This window comes from Silene latifolia, chromosome 9, assembly GCF_048544455.1.
Source record: "Silene latifolia isolate original U9 population chromosome 9, ASM4854445v1, whole genome shotgun sequence".
Lineage (NCBI taxonomy): Eukaryota > Viridiplantae > Streptophyta > Magnoliopsida > Caryophyllales > Caryophyllaceae > Silene > Silene latifolia.
Genome location: NC_133534.1, coordinates 156,372,719 through 156,394,072, shown reverse-complemented (window position 1 = coordinate 156,394,072; position 21,354 = coordinate 156,372,719). Strand labels below are relative to the sequence as shown.

The window sequence follows — 21,354 nt, the reverse complement described above, 5'->3', positions numbered from 1 at the left end:
GACAAAGGTACCCTAGCTTGACACAACTTGGAGGTGATTTATTGGTATCTTTCTAGGCTTAGTAGTTTGAATAAATTGCATCTATGAAGGAGTGTGTACCCTTGAATTGCTTCCCTTGCAGATAATTTCCGCCACTTAGATGAGGAAAGTGGCTATTCTTTTATAGATGCATCCATTATTTGATTTTGTGTGCTTAATGTTTGGATGTGTCGCCATTTTGGCAAGACCCACCTTGCCTTGCAAGAAGGCATCCTACCTCATGGTTGTCTTGTTGTGAGTTGAAGGGGCGGAGTGAGACCCGCCAATTGTCTCATATCGGCTATGTTATTAGGTTAGTTTAAATAATGGTCCTAGTCTTTGTCACCTCTTTACTCGGGACGAGCAAAGGTTCGGTTTGGGGATATTTGATGTGACCATAATTAGAGCATATTTAGTCCCGGAATTAACCTTGTTCCCATGCTTTTTAGTGCATATTTGGGTCATTTATTGTCTTTAGTCCTTTGTTTTGCATATTCTTTGAGGTTTTGTGTCCTTGGTAGGAAAGGAGTGCAAACCTTGCATTTTCATGGCAAAATGAGGCTAAATTGATTGAATTCAATGACCAAGCATCAAGGAGAGACAAGATTAGAAGGCCTTTGTACATACTATAGTAGATGGGCAATGATGAGAAAAGATCCTTGCATCCCCGAGGAAATCCTCAAGGATTTTATGAAGAAAAAGGAAGAAAAGAAGAAGGAACAAGACTACCTGACAATCCGTGCGGATTGCCTAGAAGACGCTCGTCTTCACCCCACAATCCGTGCGTCTTCACCCACAAGACGCCCGGGCAAAAACTCCAGAAGACACCCATCTTCACCACCTGGACGCCCGGGCAGAGACCGCCAAATCCGCCCGTCCCGTGCTAAAGACGCCCGGATTTCCAGACAGACCCATTTCGTCTTCTTCAAGCTTCAAGGAAGGATGCACATCTTTTTCTAGAGACCGGAGTCTCCCTAGAGACCGGAGTCTTCCAAAAGAGACCGGCGTTTCCTCAACAAGGGACTTAATCGTCATTTAAGCCCTTAGTTAACCCTAATTCATGCACCTAATCCTCACTATAAATACACCATTAGTCTAATTAGAAGAGCATGTTCTTCTTAGCAATCTTTAGAGTAGTTAATATCAATCAAATCTCTCTTTAATCTTGTAATCAACATTTAATCAAGTTTTAATACAAGTTTTATTTCCTTAATCTCTCTCTTGTTCATCATTTATTTTGGGTAATTGAAGATTATTTGGGTTATTATTGGGAGATTGACAACCTCTCAATCAAGCATTCAAGTACTTCTTTTATTCTTTGCTTTATTATTGGAATCATTAGTAGGTATAATTCTATTAATCCCTTTTTAATTATTGTTATTTATCTTCATTTATTCATCATGTTTCACTTTGTTGGTATGATTGACAACCTTGCTAGCATGTTCAACATGATAATGAGTGAGTAGTTTCCTTAGCTAGGGTTAATGGGTAATTAGAGGAAACCAACATGGGGAATGATTCATGCTTAAATTAATATGCTTTCATAGTTTATTTGCTTGCGTGTTGTGATCTCAACTTATGCACATGTTATGTTTGATGAAATGTGAGCCTATGAATCCTTGCATTTTTTTTACCCATCACCTATCTTTTCAATGAAACTTGTAAGACATAAACCAACTCGAGTCTCATTAGACCATGCATATTGTTGAGTAGGGAAGATTAAGTCGACTTGTAGGTGTTGTACAATCTAATCGATTCGGCTCCGGGACCCAAACTTTCCTAGGATTGTAAGATATAAACCAACTCAATCCATCACAACAATAATTGCTTGCTTATAACTTGAGAATATGTTTGTATGATCAATTCCCATGAATCCCCCATGACACCCTAGTGCTTTTTATCAATTGTTTACATCCCTTTTAATTCATCTTGCTTGTTTACTTTCATTGCTATTTAGTTTAGTGATCTTCTACATCAAACCCCAATTGTGACACCCCTTAAGACACCACTAGTTGCAATAGAAATCTCATCTCAATTCCCGTCCCTTGGGATCCGACCTTTACTTACCTCCTTACTAATTGTAGAGTTGTTTGTGAAGTTATAAATTGTGTTTTGGTCTAGGTACTCCTAACGACAATTAACTGAAAAATATAGTCCGACCATTTATAATCGTGTTTTGTCAAAACCGCAAATCATTTGCCGCCTCTTTCCTCTAAACCTAGATGTCGTCCCTTCCTCTTCCCTTCACCAAATACCTTCTATGGGAGCCTTTGAGGGTGTTTGTGCCATAGGAGTGCATAGCTTGAGTCGGGTAGCAGTTTCTTTGCCAGATTTCCACATGTAGGTATATCATCATCATCCGTGTCTTTGTGTTTTCAATTAGGGTTAGAAGGGTAATGATAGAGGATTGTATTGTGTGTATAGGTGTTGCTTGATTGATGGGTGTTGCGTGTGTGGACATGGAATCGTTGCAGTCGCTTAAAGGTAGGTTCGCCTACTCAGTTTCTGTGGATTGTCTAGTGTGTCAGTTGCTGCGTTGTTGTTGTGTTGTTGTCGTGACCGTGTGATTGAGTATACATGGTAATCGGTTGGTGTATGCTGTTGTGTTGATTGTTGTGCTATTGCGGCTGTCTATGATTATTGTTGTTGGTTCTCGAAGTGCGTCCTCGGCTGAGTGGGGTCACTTGCGGGAGTGGCTTCACGCCCTAGTTTCGCCCTCCGTGGAACTCGCCACAGGAGGAGATGTGCACATTAATGGGACAGGGTTATCGCTCGGTATGATGAGCGGGGCTTAGGTGGGAACGGCTACGGTCCCCCACTGGCAGGGCTGATCCAGTGGGCAGTCGGTGACGGAGATTGGTTGGAGTGGTTGTGGTTGTGTGTGTGTTTGGTTATGTTTGTAATGTGTTGGTAATGATTGTTGTGTCTTGTCTCAGTTACTGACCTTGTGTGGTTTGTCTTGTTTGCTTTGTTGTGTCTGCCGTGATCCCTTATGGTGAGCAGTCAGTTTCAGCAGGTGTTGTCTTGGATGGTAGCTGGAGTCCGGGCAGGGATGGGTCTTCACGAGTAATGACAGTAGTAGCTTATGTAGTTTTGATCAGTTGTATCTTTTATTTCAGTAGTTTGGTTATGTCACTTGTAAAGTAACTTTAAATGTTCTTTTATCGACTTCCGATGATTACTTACCTCGGGCAACCGAGGTGGTGATGGCCTTATATGCTAGGGAAGGTCTTGTTAAGGCTTCTTGGTATATGGGGGTGTCACAAAAACTCCTACACTTTGGGAAACAGTCCATACGGACAAGAAACTCGTAGCCAAGAAAAGTGAGTAAGAACATAGGGAGCAAAAGCAAAAGCCACATGATCAACCCGCAAACCAATACCAACTCACTATGACGGAGGGAGATGGATACAACACACGCCGGATGTAAAGTTACGAACTTCCTTTTAACCCGTACCTAAGTATGAAGCAGACCGGCATAACTAAAGCTAGGGAAAGTTTTTATTTGGAAAAACAGTAAATAAGGGGAACAAAAAACAAACATCAACTAGTAGCAGAAACCACCGCATCCGACCTGACCAACAACATTGCCAAAATCCCGATTCATCCCCTACCAGAAACATCTCCAAAGGAAGACTCATCCACCGTGACCTCACACCAACCTAAGAAAGTGACGGACTCAATAAACACAACCACAGAAAGTCGCGACAGTCCAGCGAGCACCAAAAAAAACAACAAAGGACACCCAAATCACCAAATCCTCCCAGGACCACCGCCTTACATGCAAACCAACCTACATTGACACAAGTGACACATAGGACAAAGAACCGATAGGTGGGGGAAATGGGGGGATCACCAATCGGTCCCAAACTGACCCGATAAGCTATGCTCATTGACCATCATAACAAAGACTAATGACCGATAGGTGGGGGAAATAGGGGATCACCATTCGGTCCCTAACCGACCCGATGAGCAAAGCTCATTGACAAACACAACAAGACGCAGTACAAATGTGATGAAAACATTTTTGAGGAACAGCGCGTCTTGCTTCAGACGGCTGTTTCCCGTCTGAAATAAAACGGACAACATGTTGCCATTTTACAATAAAATATTCTATTTTCTGATAACATGTTACCATTATTTTTCACATCATTTTCCAGGTAAAAAGTGACACCTCTAGTTATAACATTTCGTGGATTAAATGGTTACATTCTCTTAAAAATGGCAACATTTTATCCGTCTTATTTCAGACGGGAAAGCAGCCCGTCTAAAATAAGAATTTGCGTTTGAGGAATAAGACACAAAATGAACAAAAGTTCTATTCTTCTATTCAATGCCATAAGCCTTATAAAAACAATCCGGCATCACCGCAGATTTAAGGATTAATTTTCCTTCTCAAAAGTACATGAAAACAACGATGCAGCTAAGCGATTTTCCAGTTATCATAATACTCTGCTAACCAACTAGTCAGGTAAAAACTTTCCGTGTAAATATTCTATTCCACTTGGAAAACATCTTAACCAATCCGTTAAAAATAGTGACTTACCATGGGTAGGGGGAAAAGGGGATCACCCCTGGGTTGCATGCAAGGTCCCAGCTACAGGTGATACGAAAGTTAAGCAAACCTTCGTGGTAGCGGAAGTAATTCAAATCAACGTGACCTAGGAGGCTCACAAAACCCTCAATAGCACAGCAAGTTTACTCTTTCGTGATGATTAGTATGGCAATGGTGTGGAACAACAACAACCAGCAGCAAGAATAATATTAACGAGATAGCAACAACGTCCCAACAACAACAACGATCCAATAACAATAGCCACACACTCGACAAAAAACAGCACCACCAACGAAATACAAGGATAACGATGATAGTAGCAGCGACACACGATCACAAGAACAACGAGAATAGAACAATAACGAACGCAACAATGAAAGTAGTAACGAAAGATCCGAACCAGGCCTGATCTTAGAACAAGAGCAATCGCACAAACAGGAACAACGACGCGAAACAGTGAAACAGGGATGATGAACAGTAATAACGATGAACAGTTACACCGATGAATAGTGATATGAACAGTAACGAGGGGATATTTGCCCGATCTAGACCTATAGATCGTTCAGTGGTGATTGTTATTCAAGACCTATTGAATAGCAATCGTGTTAATGCCCGAACGCGTCAAGCAAGAACGATTTTGGATCAAACGCGTCAATCCGATTCAGCAATTTGCACATAGCAAAAATACTAGAGTTTTCTTATTTCAATCATACGTTGTTTTTTAAAAGAAGCTAATTACAATGCCTTAAATAGGCTAAGCAAACCCGACTCAAAACAAACAGCTAACACACGGCCTAACTGACCAAATAAAATAATTCCGACTTTCCTAAAGCTAATAGGACTAACCTATTATTATTATTGTAAACTGAAATTAGGAAAGTACTTAAACTAACTTGTTCTGCAAATTTAGGAAATAACATAATTATTCTAAGTTCTAATAATAATAATATTTAACTCGGACGATATTCATTCCATTTCCGAGCTTGAGCCTTCAATCCATGATTTATGAGCTGAAACGTGAGATGCGTTGTTAATAGCCTCGACATTGTCATTTGAGCTAGCCATTTCTGGATCATCCCCTCCCCCTTAAAAGAGAATTGATCTCAATTCTTGTAGTATTGCTCCTCCGGGATCAAAACTTAACACAATCAGCAAGATAGCGAAAATGATGATAAACACGAGTTTTCTTTGCCTTATTTTCAGAATGCCCTTGTGCCAACCACCCCACCTCCCTCCGTGCACAAGCATAAGAAAATTACCACGAATGTCCTTGCTAAACAAATGATACCAACACTCCAACGCTGCAACATCCGGTTGTACCTGAAAACCAAGTAAATAGACGGGACTGAAACTTGCGAGCACCGAATGTATACTTGGCTGGTTCAGCTCTAATTTCAAACCCCTGATCAGGTTTGCACAAATCACACGGTTTACTAACACGAGCAACAGAAACGCCCTCATCTTCGTAGTCATCAAAGATAGGTGGTCGATCGAAATCAATTGCGTGATTAATGTTGCTGTACTCTAATCCCTCCTTCTCAAATTCTGATTCAAGCCCCTCATCTTTAGCTAGCATTGTGAGACTAGACCTCTTTGTATGACCAGAACGCATGGCTTGTACCACTTGGGAAGACATAGGCCTTAGGATAACCTTTTTACCCTTCGAAACCAGCTCATATTCATTGCTTCGACCTTTATGAACTACATCTCGATCATATTGCCAAGGACGCCCCAATAGAATGTGACAAGCATCCATAAGCACCACGTCACAGAGCACCTCATCGTTGTATGAATCCATTGCAAAGCAGATGCATACCTGCCTTGAAACTTGAACCTTCTTATCATCACCTAACCAATGTAAAGCATACGGACTTGGGTGAGCAATTGTTGGCAATGCTAATTTTGAAACCATCTCACTTGAAGCTGCATTAGTACAACTTCCACCGTCAATTATCACACTACACCATTTATCTTGCACTTGACACTTCGTATAAAACAATTGGTCACGTTGGTCCAAATCAACAGGAACAGAATTAGCTTGTAAGGACCGAATAACCAAGGTATCATAAACAGGTGCAACATATACCTCGGCCTGCTCTTTCTCCTCCACGGTTTCATTGAGGTTAAATACACCACCCATAGACTCGTCCTCCTCAATAAGCAGCACATCTCGAACAGCTACCGCTGCCCTTAAAGCGATATTTTGTATATTTGGGCACGCATTCTGATAATGCCCAAATCCTTGACACTTGAAGCACCTTACTTTCATAACATTCTGTTCTTTCGAGTTTGCAGTAGTTTTAGCAACCATAGGAGTTGCCACGGCCTCAGTCTGAACCACCGTGTTGGTTCCCGAACTTGACCCACCTGATTCCGAGACGTTGGCCTTAGACCACGTTAATAACTTAGACGTATCATACCTAGGTTTGCCTTGGGCTTCAACTTTCAAGCACAAGTTACAAAGAGTGTCGAAATCTTAATATTGTTGGAGCTCAACCGTAATAGTTATACTCCAATTTAGACCACGCAAAAACCGAGCCATCTTCTGCTCCTCGGGCTCCGCTACTTCACCCATCAGTGATAATTTCTCAAACTCATCAATGTATTCACTTACACTCATCTTACCTTGCATTAAATCAGAAATCTTTCGGTACAAAGTAAGCTTATAAGTTGATGGCACATACCGCTTTCTTAGCTTCCTTTTCAGCGCATCCCAAGAAGAAATCTTCTCCTTACCAGTCCGTTTTCGTTGAGTCTTCAAATTCTCATACCACAAAGAAGCACCTCGAATCAGTTTAAGGATAGCATACTTACAACACTTCTCATCATCTAAGTCCTTGAACTCAAACATTCGCCCTATTTTTCGCTCCCATTCAAGATAGTCTTCCGGATCAGTTCCACCATTAAATTCAGGAAGCTCTGTTAATTTAAACTCATCCACTGGCTTGACAAGCTCTCTCCGTGGCTGCCACCATGGGTTAGTCTCATGGATACTTTCCAAAGCCTTACGAAAGCTTTCCATAAACGCATGATTGTTAAAATCCATATTGATAAAGGATCAAAAGCCGAGGCTCTGATACCACTTATGATACGAAAGTTAAGCAAACCTTCGTGGTAGCGGAAGCAATTCAAATCAACGTGACCTAGGAGGCTCACAAAACCCTCAATAGCACAGCAAGTTTAGTCTTTCGTGATGATTAGTATGGCAATGGTGTGGAACAACAACAACCAGTAGCAATAATAATATTAACGAGATAGAAATAACGTCCCAACAACAACAACGATCTAATAACAATAGCCACACACTCGACAACAAACAACACCACCAACGAAATACAAGGATAACGATGATAGTAGCAACAACACACGATCACAAGAACAACGAGAATAGAACAATAACGAACGCAACAATCAAAACAGTAACGAAAGCGACGAACCAGACCGGGTCTTGGAACAAGAGCAATCGCACAAATAGGAACAACGACGCGAAACAGTGAAACAGGTATGATGAACAGTAATAACGATGAATAGTTACACGGATGAATAGTGACGTGAACAGTAACGAGGGGATATTTGCCCGATCTAGACCTATAGATCGTTCAATGGTGATTGTTATTCAAGACCTATTGAATAGCAATCGTGTTAATGCCCGAACGCGTCAAGCAAGAACGATTTTGGATCAAACGCGTCAATCCGATTCAGCAATTTGCACACAGCAAAAATACTAGGGATTTCTTATTTCAATCATATGTTGTTTTTTAAAAGAAGCTAATTACAATGCCTTAAATTGGCTAAGCAAACCCGACTCAAAACAGCCAGCTAACACATGCCCTAACTGATCAAATAAAATAATTCCGACTTTCCTAAAGCTAATAGGACTAACCTATTATTATCGTAAACTGAAATTAGGAAATAACTTAAACTAACTTATTCTGCAAATTTAGGAAATAACATAATTATTCTAAATTCTAATAATAATAATAATAATAATAATAATAATAATAATAATAATAATAATAATAATAATTAACTCGGACGATATTCATTCCATTTTCGAGCTTGAGCCTTCAATCCATGATTCATGAGCTGAAACGTGAGATGCGTTGTTAATAGGCTCGACATTGTCATTTGAGCTAGCCATTTCTGGATCAACAGGACAAGGAAACGGAGGGACAAGAACCCATGGTAGTAGACTAGTGGCGACAACCACCGAACAGCCCGGCAAACAACGGAAACCGAACCGAGATTCGCCAGAAATACAAAAGTAACAAAAGGGTGAGGTCAAAAAACAGGTCCACAGGGGGAGGAAATGTGAAGGATCACCGAAGAAGGGCCTTGGGATGGACCCATTGCCGGCGACCGGGTAGGGGAAGAAGGGGGGAAGTGTGTGGACGGTGGAGGCGGCGGATCAAAGAAGGCTAGGTTTTTTTTGTGTTTCTAGAGAGAGGGGAGAGAGAATGTAATTGGTTAAATTTAAAGTTAGATGTTTTGCATAAAATTACATTAAAATATGTCTCTTCGTATTTATATTGAGTACACATCTAAATATCTACGTATCTAACTACAGAAACCATCTGTTGAACTGCTAGAAGTTTCTTATAGTTTCTTTGCAACAGGTGATTCAAGTTAAATTCCAAAAGATCAAAATAAAACTAATACATCCAATATTAGATCATAATTTTTTCAAAGGTATTCGAAACAATATGATGGGAAAGGATTGTTGTACACAAGACTCAGCTAAGACTAATGTCGCGCAAATGCGTCAGAAAACGTCCCAATATTAAGACTGTACAAACGTGTGTTTTCTGTTCTGATTAAGGTTTCGCCTTAGTTGGTGAAGGTAGCAAGCTATGCAAAGTGGTGGCATGAATAACAGCACTCGGGTTAGGATCCCTAGTTCTGATAGTTGCCGGATGCTTGATGCTAAAGTTCTTATCCAAACCGCCTCGCATAGAACGCCTGGTTGCTCCAGGAAGAAGGCGCACCAATTTAGTTGAGCTCACCAATAGGATTACCCCTACAATGATAACTAGCCTGCAAACAGCATTTCCAATACGATGAAATCATTTTATAAAAACATGTCGAATATGGTAATCCTGAGAGTGATAAAGGAGTAGATCACGAATCAAACCAAAGTCAATCTATTATTCTTTTAGACACATGTCCGTAAGGTAATCGAGGGGGTGATATTCAACATCATAATTTGCCGGTACTGTCCGTATGGGCTACCTTTACAATTTTTTAAAAAAAGGGATATTCACGGGATACCACCGAGGTACTTTGAATTTGAAGTTTGTCAGACATTTTTATTCTCACCATGATCAAATCATTGCCCGTTCACTCCTATAATTAAATAGTTGACGTGTTACATTAGTAAATGACACATCAGCAATATAACATAAAAATCTCAACGGTCTTTACAGTTTAATTATGGTGAGCATAAAAACAAACCTTACGAGCTTAAGGGTATTAGTGTATTACGTGTACAACCTTAAAATTTAGGGTGTACCACTTGAAATATGTCAAACCTAGGGTTACCAAATGAAATCTCCATAAAAAGAACAATACCTAGCCAACAGTATTAATTTCGAGCTACGACAGCACATCATGTCCGCTTTGTTAAAAAAAAAAAAAAGGTTACAGCGGCGGCACATTTAAGACGATATCAGCTTGATGTATGGAGCAACTACTGAGATACTAAGTCTGATATTTAATGCCATGAGCTAGACCAAAATATTTAGGGTCACTAGCATCGGAAACGGAGAGCTGTACACAACTCACAAAAGATGTAACAAAGTTGTGTAAATATCATATACTCTGAAAAGAGTTCTCACACTACCAGTCGACGAGGAAGTTTTGAAAATGCTAAAACGAGTCACATGCTTAAAGGTGGGTGGGAACGAGCAAATTAGCCATTAATGAGAAAGGTTCATTCGTGAGAGACGGGTTTTCTCCAATACGCATCAAAATCAAAGTGTAATCTCCCAAGCCCATCTAGAACTGCAGACTATTTTATCTTAGAGCAGCAAAAAGTAAAATAGGAATTACCATCCAAGTAAGAGTAAGAAACGAGGTCCTGGAGCAGTAGGCAAGCGTTCACCCAGAGCAAACATGCCAGCAAGGACACCTGTTACAATTGATGCTACAGCTGCACATGTAGACACTACTATTGCTCGGCCGTGCTTCAACCCCCTTGTCTGCTTGAAAAAACATCAGACAATTAAACCAGAGAAACTAATACGTAGTTAAACATAGTCTATGGCTACGTAAGTATAGTCAGGCCAAGCTTGTTACAAGCTGTATGCAAGACAGGTTAGTTTGTATGATAACACACATGTGACAAGCCAAATGAAGAAATAGCGGGTAGGGATGGCAAAGGATTTTGGATCGCTTTGGATCCGTCAGATCCCAATACAACAGGATTGCATCATCTTTGGGCCCAATAGTTTTGAGAAGGATCCGGATCTGATTCCATGTCCATTAACAGTGAGATTTGAATAATTTTTGGCATTCCAAATCCTTTTGTTGCCATCCCTAGATGTCAGGTCATCTATGGTTATAATTAGTCGGGACACGACTCACTGATGGAAATTTTGGTGAAAAAAATTAAAATAGCCAAATTTAGGAAAACACAGGTCTACATCTAAAACAACATACACAAACAGAAACGGAACAGAGATTACATATTATTACATGAAGCTCAAGGAAATTGCACAAGAATTAAACTATATTAACGTTCGATTCATAAAGTACCTGGTAAAAGAATCCCGAGCCGCTGCAGCATATACTGAATGTTATGCATAATGGAAGAAGCATCATTGAAAACCCCTGCTCCAACAGCACAAATCCCAGCTTTGATATGACAGATGCCATCCTAAATTCAATTTTGATCATAAGCACTAACAGATATTTTTCAAAGGAAACATCACATTTAACAGCAACTAGAATTCTCAGACTCCTGAGAAACTAAATTAAGATTGTCAAAAAAGAGTCCAACTTGCTAAATTATTTTTCAAGGAGGAAACGATCTAAGGAGGTGTTTGGTATGGGGTATTTAGGATTCATTCTCATTCCCTTTGTTAGTGTTTGTTTGATCCCTTTTTTCATTCCCTTTACCCTTTTCCAGTTTAGTTTTTCCCTCCATTCCCTTAGATTGATTCCCTCACTCCTCCCCCCTCCCTCTAGGGCCTAGGGTATCCCAAACCCTTACCTTATTACCTCAAATAAACACCTCTTCAACAATCAACATCCACCACGAAGCCTCACCACCAATACCCAATAACACCGGCCCTACTACCGGCACTGGCGATGGGCCCCTTGCCTCCGCTGCCCCTCTTCACCCCGCCGGCGACCTTCCCCGTCGCACCCCCACCCATTCATCGGAATTCACAGCCCAACCTCCTAAAACACATGCCCAACCCCGGAAAACCCTCCACCGCCTTTCAAAACCCCCTCCCTCACCCCCAAAATACCCACATCTGGTGTTTTGGCAATGGGGAAGGGGTTTCGAAAGGTGGTGGAGGTTTTTATAGGGTGGAAGGTGTTTAGAGGGTGATAACAATGGTTTCTGGTGGGACTGAGTCGGTGGCGAGGCGGTCGCTGGCGGAGGAGGCGTGGTTGGGCGCTGGTGCCGCCACTGGTGGAGGTGCCGGGGTAGGAGGAAATTATAGGTGGCGGTTGATGGTGGTGGAGATGGTAGTGTTGGTTTTGATTCCCTTACCCATTAATATTTAACCACACACTTCAGGGCATTAGAGGTAATCCCTTTACCTTCCCCTCCTTCCCTTTGTTGATTTCATTCCCTTTCCCCTTTGCGAACCAAACGCCCCCTAAGGGTATGCTCACTGTCCACGTGACAAAAACTGAAATCTCAATTCTTAGAATATAGTAATTCTTTAACATCACAGCTCTAGATTTTCAGGTACTACACGCATATCATCTAACACAATTTTCATCCAACTACAGTGGGGCATAAATTGCATAAAAAGTAAAGACGAAAAAAAGAGCATGAAATAACAAAGGTAATATATTCAATGAGCTTGCGCTTTAACTGATAGTAAAGTACCATGAAAACAGTATTTATGCACACAACGGAAGAGTTAACTGAAGTGCGCATTTCCATGCATAAAGAAATACAACATAGCATATGGGGGTATTTCTGTGAGAGATTTCGGATTATACCCAAACAAAATGCCGGACTCCAAACCCAATATAATTTCTTCGACAACTTCAGATTGCATCTACAAAAAGCAATTTGATAAAAATGAAATACTATGAAAACCTTCCAATATACTCCAAACATTTTATAGGAGAAACAACAGTATTTAAGTCAGATACCAATTCTTGTTCTCTTCTTTGCCGCCTATAAATCCGAAGCCATCCATTCAAAATTACCTGTGAGCAATCATATTATTTCATGAAGTTTAAAATAAAGCGCAATGTCAGAGCTAACTTAGGCAAGTAAAAAGTTTAAATAGCAAATGTATCATGTAGCAATATATTTCCACTAAATAACTAGCTTCAGTCCAGGGATTGTAACTGATGTGGTGCAATTGTGGATTTGTGCATACCATCACAAAGATATGATAAGACTTGGTGGTCGTTTCTTGACAAAAAAACATCTCTGAATGACTCTGATGGCCACCATTTTTATTTTGCTACAAGTTCATAAAATTCAGTGTCTCCCTATTACTAAATTTGATCATATACATAAACACTGCATATCGTTTGCAGCATTACATAAATGCAGGCATCTGATGATGCCTGTTAAGTATCCGTCCACGACGTCAATTACATTGACAATCCCCTATCTACTAAAAGAATAGGTGATTTCTATCAGTTTCCCGCCAAAAAGCATATTCTCAAAAAAGGAAACTAATGATAATTTTGTTCATTCACTAAATAAGGAAACTAACAATTACAATTTAATTCATCTATTATACTTTCATTAAAATTAATCTTTTCATCAAATTATATTATTTTCACTAAACTCTAAACTATAATATTTAATTAAAATAAAATAAATTTGATATAAAACTATAAATTGCTAAATCTTTTATTGATCCTATTATTAGATGATGAGTTGACCCATATTCTGTATAAAACCAAAACTAGAAATCGTTGTTATTACTTTCGTGACAAAAAAAATTTTGAAATAAAAAATATAAATTAAAACTCATTACTCAATTATCTTAACTAATTTTCAGTTCTAGCTTTTATTTATCAAAGCAAAATACAATGATGAGAAATTTAAACAATTACAAGGTACCAATATTATATAAGCAATTTTACAAAAATATTAAACTTTAAGTACCGTGCATATAATGCACGGGGTCTAAACTAGTAATTCATAAAAGGATTAAGCATGTCCCGATGATCATTGCCGTAAATGCATCGAGGATCATTTTGTGTCATATACTTGACAATTTGTCCAACTTATATTATTTTTTAAGAACTAAAAGTAATACTCCCTCAATCACTTTGTCCTTGTTTGATTTGGTTTGGTCAACTGAAAAATATACTCCCTTTGTCTCTCTATAAGGTCCAAACCTTCCTGGTCACAAAATTTAAGGAGGGTAAGAATGTGTGGAGAAAAATGCAAGCTGAGAAACACGTGGGGCCACAAATCATCGTAACCACAAATAAAAGACCAAAACGGAATTTATTGTGAAATTGCCTAAAAGGGAAAGTGCGCACCTTACTTTGGGGGGGGGGGGGGAGAGAGAGTACAATAACTACGACTCAACGATTATAACCTTTTATAAATTATGATAAGAAATTAATTATTTTTCAAACGTGATAAGTACTACCTTGTATCTCTAAGCGCATATGTATATAGAAAGACAGAGAGAAATTAATGGTAGTTTACATCGATAACCATCGACGCCAAACGGAGACTTGGAGACAATATAAATGGGATGGAGGGAGTATAAGAAAAGAAAACAGATATCAGTAGGTGCTCAGAGCAAGGTACCTACAAACACAATGGCAACAGCAACACCTAGCCAAGGTAAGTGAAAGACAGAGATAGGGAAAGCCTTTTGTTCCTCACCTCCTGCACCAACTCCTAGACAATTGAGAAACTTGTTTAGTATAGGGAGATTAGCAGCATATGGCATACCATCAACTCATCAATCACATGACTAGTACTATATTATAAAATTACCACAAAGGATATGGCTTAAATTTATCACTAGTATTGGTGCTCGGCTTCGCCCGGGCTACCTCTATTTACCATTAAATTTATTTTTCATTAAATAAAATTACTTAAAGTTGCATAACCCATAAATTTATCATTAATATATTTTTATAACATATCTTAAAATTACGATGAAATAAATTTTGAGACAAATTCACTACTCCCGCTATTAATATTTTACTCTTATTAATGAAACAATAGTAATAACATTTCACTATTTGCTCGTAATCATTGTTACTTTCACTACTCCCGCCGTAATTATTGTTACTGTTACTACTGCCGCATTAATATTGATAATTTCACTACTCCCGCCGTAATTATTGTTACTTTCACTATTGCCGCATTAATATTGATTATTTCACTACTCCCGTTGTTTCTACCACTCTCACTAATCTCGTTGATAATATTGTTACTTTTACTATTCAAATGAGTGATTACTATCATATAACTATATCCAATGTTACTATAATTTTTTTCTTTCCTGACGAAATTACTTTTATTACTTAGACATGCAATTTTAAGAGGATTATATATTTATATAAATATATTACATATATACATTAAATCAAATCGAAAGAATTATGCAATATTATATATTATGGATTATAACTTGAATTATTTATAACCTACTTATTATATTTTTGTATGTTAAATAATTAACATCTCTATACATCTAATAAACTCTAAAGTTTAATAAAATTGCATAGATTTTAAATTTAATATATAATTTTATGATGATAATAATTAATACCATAAGTGTGCATGTTTATACTAATTAATTATTTTATTTTAAGAAAATTGACCATCTTCTAGTCTTCTATAAATATTTAGGAAAATTACCAGGCATCTTCTTTCTTTTAGTTTCCTTACAATTGATCATCTTAATTAATTATTTTATTTTTAAGAAAATTGACAATCTTAAGTAATTATTTTATTTTAAGGAAATTGACTATGTTTAGGAAAATTACCAAGCTTCTATATAATTTAATTTTAACCCAAACTATGTAATATTTGCATTGAGATCCCTTAATCGGGTCTATCATACCGTGCTATTGATTTAAAACTAGGAAAAATTACAAATAACCACCGCGTATTTACGTATTTTTACAAATAACCACTATGTATTTCTATTTTTACAAATAACCCCCAGATTTTCATGTATACTCCCCAATCACCACCATATATTTGACCCGAGACACGTTTTTCATATTTTCCGACTCTTTAATTAACGACTTATCATTAATACCCATATTACCCTTCATCGACTTAAACAAGACATATCCTTTTTTTTTTCCCAAAATCCCTAAATCCCCAAATTGCTTTTATCTCCTTAATCTCCCTCTCCCTCTCCCTCTCCCTCTCCCTTTTTCTGTCAATTTCCAGAATTTCAGCCATTAATTAGTCTTTCATTTGACGAGAATGTAAGGACAATCTAACGAAGAAGATGAAGGATTGAGATAGGAAGTTAAGAACGAAGGGAGTCTGAGCTTATCTTTGAGAGCCACCGAAACCAACTAAGCTTATTACCGTTTGCATTCTAAAAGGTGAAACAGAATTTGTCATAGCTTAGGCTGTTAGGCAAGCAAAGCCTCTTCAAGCAAAGCCTCTTCATGCTTACCAACTCTCCAGATTTCTCAATTGATTTTGACACAAATTTGACCATTTTAATTAAATTAGTTGCATTTTGCCAGGTATTAATAATTGGAATTTGAAGCTACACTCATGAAATTAGTTAATCAAACAACAAACTGGATCAGAAAAAGTTCTCTTAAGATGCTCAGGCGACGGGTGCGGCGAAAGCGGAGGTAGCTTTGTTGGAGACGGTGAAAGCTGTTTCGGTGGCGAAGACGAGGAACAAGAAAGTGTTGGGGAAAGTGAAAGTGATCGTGATGATGGAGATTTCTGTGATTTTGATCTTGATTTTGAAATTGATCTTGTTATTATTGACAGTGATGATGGAGATTTATGTGGGATTGAATTGGGAAATGTTGGGAGTATTTGGGTAGGGTATGTTTGTGTAATTAAATGAAGGGCAATTTTGGTATTTAGAGTAAATCGTCATTTAACAAGACGAAAAATAAGTAAAATTATGCTCGGGACAAAAATACGGAGGTGATTGGGGAATATATATTGAAATTTGGGGGTTATTTGTAAAAACGCAAATACGTGGTGGTAATTTGTAAAAATACGTAAATACGTGGTGGTTATTTGTAATTTATCCTTAAAACTATATAGTATAATTAATTTGTATAACTTTCTTTAATTACATTGAAGTCCCTTGGTTTCTGGATTTAATATATAGTATTGATATGGCAGGTTATTGGCAACTCTGAGTGTCTTTCCACGTAACACAAAACATGCCCCCCTTATAACCAAAAGGACTTCTCTTTCAAAACGCAAAAACTTACATTTCTATAACACTACCTCCATCCTATACGTACATCCCATTTTTTTTCCCTCATTTGACTTGGGTAGACACCCAATGTCAACTTTGACCATAAATTTCTCTAGATATATGTAAACGTACAACATAAATTTCGTCACTTTGATTTCTCAAAAGAAGTATTTTGATATTAACCTGTTATAAAGTTGTAACTATTACATATTGCGAAAAAATATCGGTCAAAAATAGATGTCTTTTAGCCACCAAAGTCAAATGAGGCAATATGAATGAAAGGAGGAAGTATAAATAAAGCAACAATGAGAGTTTTGGAAGTAATTAGCAGTTTCTTTTTCTTCCATCTAAAGTAACATTATCAACTCTAACATTCCTAGGTTCCTTAAAACTATATAAAGCTATGGTCTTAGCCAATAATCACAATCCATGCTATATAAAGGGGCCTGTTTGGGACAATATTTAAGTCAATAACATCATTCATAGTTTCATACAATAGAAAGCCAATTACTATATCTTCTTGAAAATTGAAATGCTAAGTGAAAGATGTAATCCTTATAACAGTAATGTGCTACTTCCGTAGTATGTCAATTCTTCTTAAACCTGGACATATAATATAGTAGAGAAAAAGGCTGAACTGTCTTTCCACAAAAATCGAACAGTTGAGCATGTGTACTAATATGTAGATTAACCGAGACTTGCACTATGCATTATTGTCATAACTAAAGATGTGTTATTGTGCCCCAAGTCCTTCATTAGGGCAGTGATTCATAAAAAAGGACAGCTTAGACTTACATTACCTATTGTACCGATGCCAGCCAATGCTATTCCCATCCAATCTACAGCATTCATACGCTCTTTCAAGTAGAAGTGTGAGAAAATAGAGAGGATGGCAAGTCCAGATCCAGAAACGGGTTGGATGACAGAAACCTGAGGAAATAGTCAAAGGGCATCATAATTCATTACACCAGATTCTTTTAGCAGAGTAAAATGCCTTAAGAAGCAAGATAGAGAAAAATGTCTCTTGATAATAAATAGGTGTAACAATAAAGCATACTAAAAAACTTAGCCCAGCGCTAGTAACAAAACACTGAGCAAGAGACAGTTTCAAGATTAACTAATAAAGTTAAAAGAGTCAATTGGCTTTTGCTATCTTGTCGAAGACAAGCATATGAGCATGTGACAGAACAAGCTATAAATTTAAATCAAAAAACAGAAAAAGCTTTTGGAGACATTAATACTGCATCAATACGTTAAGAGGAGAAAACGACTAAGAGCATTTCTTACAATGCTTAACCCTTTACAAATTTTATTGCTTGTAACAATTTATTTCATGACAACAACTCTCTCTGTCATTTTCAGTAAAATGTTTTGAATTAAAAAAGGCAAAGACCAAAGGAGATGCAAGAAGCAAGTCCCAGGCAACACAAGCTATGCATGTACCAACAAAAGCCAATAACGACTTGTTTAGTTGGCGCCTTAGTGGGAGGGGAGTATCTGAACTGGTTCAAATTTATCTGAATCAGGTAGATACGTTAAAACGTTTCGCAAGCTCTTCTAAAACAGGTATTAAGTCTCTTATAAGAAGGATGAGATGTAATATACTGAAAAAAAACTGTTTATAACAAAACAAAAAATGCAGGAGCAAACATAATCTTAATGTCCTCCTAATATCCACTTCCACCATAAACTTCACAGAAACTACATCAACAATCAGCACCATAGTTGACAGATAACTAAACAACTGTCATGTAAGTGAGCCAGAAAAAAAATTAACAACTGCCAATGAATAATTGTCTATCTTATATCATGGGTCATAAGCATACTCCACCGATAAATAATTACCGAATTTATATACTCCTATCATAGGTACCAAAAACTGAGTTCTATTTCTCCCTATTGCTATAAAAGATTATAAATGCAATGCTTTAACTACAAATTAAAATAACGCCCTGCTTTAGCATGTAGAAATTAAAAAGTAATAGTCAAACTTACAGGAGCAAGAGACAAAGCCCTCAACATCAAAAGTGCACCACCAATATCCAACAGGAAGCCAGTGATCCAAGCTGTGTTGAATGCATACGCCCTGATCACCTATCATCAGATATGAGAAAATAACAGTGAAGTATGCAATCATGGGTTATGATTCAAAAATTGTTCAGGATACAAAAAGGCTGCATAATCTAAAATCCCAAAATGAAGCACTATTCTGAGGATACAAATCTATCAAAAACAAAAGGGAAACAACCTGTCAAGAATACCAAAATCAAACCCTAATTAATTCTTAAATAATAAAAGTGGAATGAGAATATAAATGAAACCTTGAGCTTGAGGGAGAGAGGGGGTAAAATAAGAGTGCCCTTTTTTTGCAAAACTTTGCCAATGTTATTACCAGCAGTTGCTGCCAACGTTAATGCCACAGATTCCCACATCGCCAGATACAAAATTTCAGATGCGGAGATTCCAAGGTGCTTCGTCCTCCTCTCTCTGCTAATCAGCTCCCGACCTTCCACATTTTGCACCCAATTTCCCTTCCCTTTTCTTTCTCCTTCCCAATTTTTGTGTTTGTCTGGATGCTTTTGACTTTTTATATCCGCCCTAAAATTGAATTACTTCGTCCGCTCCCGAACTACATTTTTTCTCGCCTAAAATATTAACATTTAATTGGGCTTATAATTTTTGCATTCTATGAATAGATCCGTCTTAGCATGAGTATATAGAAATTATAGACGTAATGATAAGCCCAATTAAATGTTAATATTTTATGTTATACTTGACTCATAGGATGCAAAAATTATATATCACATATTAACATAAATATATCACATATTACATATTTTTATGTTAATATATTTATGTTAATATTTTTATGTTAATATTTTTTGATATGTGATATATTAACATAAAAAATATGTGATATGTGATCGATTTGCATACCGTCTTTCAAAGGTTAAAAGGATTTTATAACCCGTCGTAATGACGAATTTAATACTCACAATTTCCAATTTCAAATCTTTGAAAATGAATTTAGCCGTTTTCAGATTCCAAATCCAATTTCAAATCTGTGAAAACAAATTTAACCGTTTTCAAATTTCAAATTCAATTTCAAGTCTTTGAAAACAAATCTAACCGTTTTCAAATTTCAAATTCAATTTCAAGTCTTTGAAAACAAATCTAACTGTTTTCAAATTTCAAAATCAAATTTCAAATCATTTGAAAACAAATCTAACCGTTTTCAAATTTCTATCTAATTTCAAATCTTTTGAAAACAAATTTAACCGTTTTTAGATTTCAATCAAATTTCAAATCATTTGAAAACAAATCTAACCGTTTTCAAATTTTTATCCAATTTCAAATCTTTTGAAAACAAATTTTACCGTTTTCAAATTTCAAATTCAATTTCAAGTATTTGAAAATGAATCTAACCGTTTTCAAATTTCAAATCCAACAACAAATCTTTGAAAACAAATCTAACCGTTTTCAAATTTCATTTCAAAATCAAATATTGAAAACAACTTTAACCGTTTTCAAAATCCAAATCAAAATTCAAATATTTGAAAACAAATCTAACCGTTTTCAAATTTCAAATCCAATTTCAAATGTTTGAAAACAAACCTAACCGTTTTCTAATTTCAAATTCAAAATCAAATCTTTGAAAACAAATTTAACCGTTTTCAAATTTCAATCTGATTCCAAATTGTTTGAAAACAAATCTAACCGTTTTCAAATTTTCATCCCAATTTTAAATCCTTTGAAAACAAACTTAACCGTTTCCATGGCCATTGTGATGACGATTCCAAATTATTCGATTCTCGATTTTCTAATCCGTGATTCGGAATTTCAAAAATCGTCTTCGGAAACAACACATTGTTTTCAGAGCCGTCACAATTTCAACTTAAACCGTCTTTTGAAAACAAACTTAAGACAACTCTTCAACTGATCGACTTTAGTAGATCCCTACTCTTCGGAAGCCGTCCATAAAACGACAAATGAATCTTTTTGAAAATTTCTATTTTCGAAAATTTCAATCCACCTTTCTGATTCAGCCTCGAGTCGATTAGAGTCCAGTTGATTTCAAGTCAAGTCGTCTAGATAACGTCAAGTCTATGCCGAAGTTAGAATGTACCTTCTGGTCTAGGTCGTGTCGCCTAATTATCGAGACATATTCAATGACGTTAGAAGAGTCAA

General features: G+C 37.2%; 1 protein-coding gene across 1 annotated transcript; it reads right to left on the bottom strand.

Moving 5' to 3' along the window:
* Positions 1 to 9,175: 9,175 nt before the first annotated feature.
* On the bottom strand, positions 9,176 to 19,854 carry LOC141600167 (putative magnesium transporter NIPA9). Its single transcript, XM_074420350.1, has 9 exons — positions 19,488 to 19,854; positions 19,162 to 19,260; positions 17,967 to 18,096; positions 14,551 to 14,639; positions 12,911 to 12,967; positions 12,755 to 12,813; positions 11,327 to 11,447; positions 10,622 to 10,770; positions 9,176 to 9,607 (listed from the first exon to the last, which is right to left on the bottom strand). The coding sequence occupies exons 1-9, from the start codon at positions 19,596 to 19,598 to the stop codon at positions 9,388 to 9,390; spliced, it is 1,035 nt and encodes a 344-aa protein (XP_074276451.1). The 5' UTR covers positions 19,599 to 19,854; the 3' UTR covers positions 9,176 to 9,387.
* Positions 19,855 to 21,354: the final 1,500 nt, after the last annotated feature.

Bases quoted from the DNA above. Each gene is read 5' to 3' on its own strand.
- LOC141600167 (XM_074420350.1), bottom strand. From the start codon at position 19,598: ATGTGGGAATCTGTGGCATTAACGTTGGCAGCAACTGCTGGTAATAAC. The intron at 12,814-12,910 runs GTATCTGACTTA...TGCTTTTTGTAG, and splicing joins AAAGAAGAGAACAAGAATTG to ATGCAATCTGAAGTTGTCGA. The intron at 9,608-10,621 runs GTAATTCCTATT...TGCTGTTTGCAG, and splicing joins TTCTTACTCTTACTTGGATG to GCTAGTTATCATTGTAGGGG.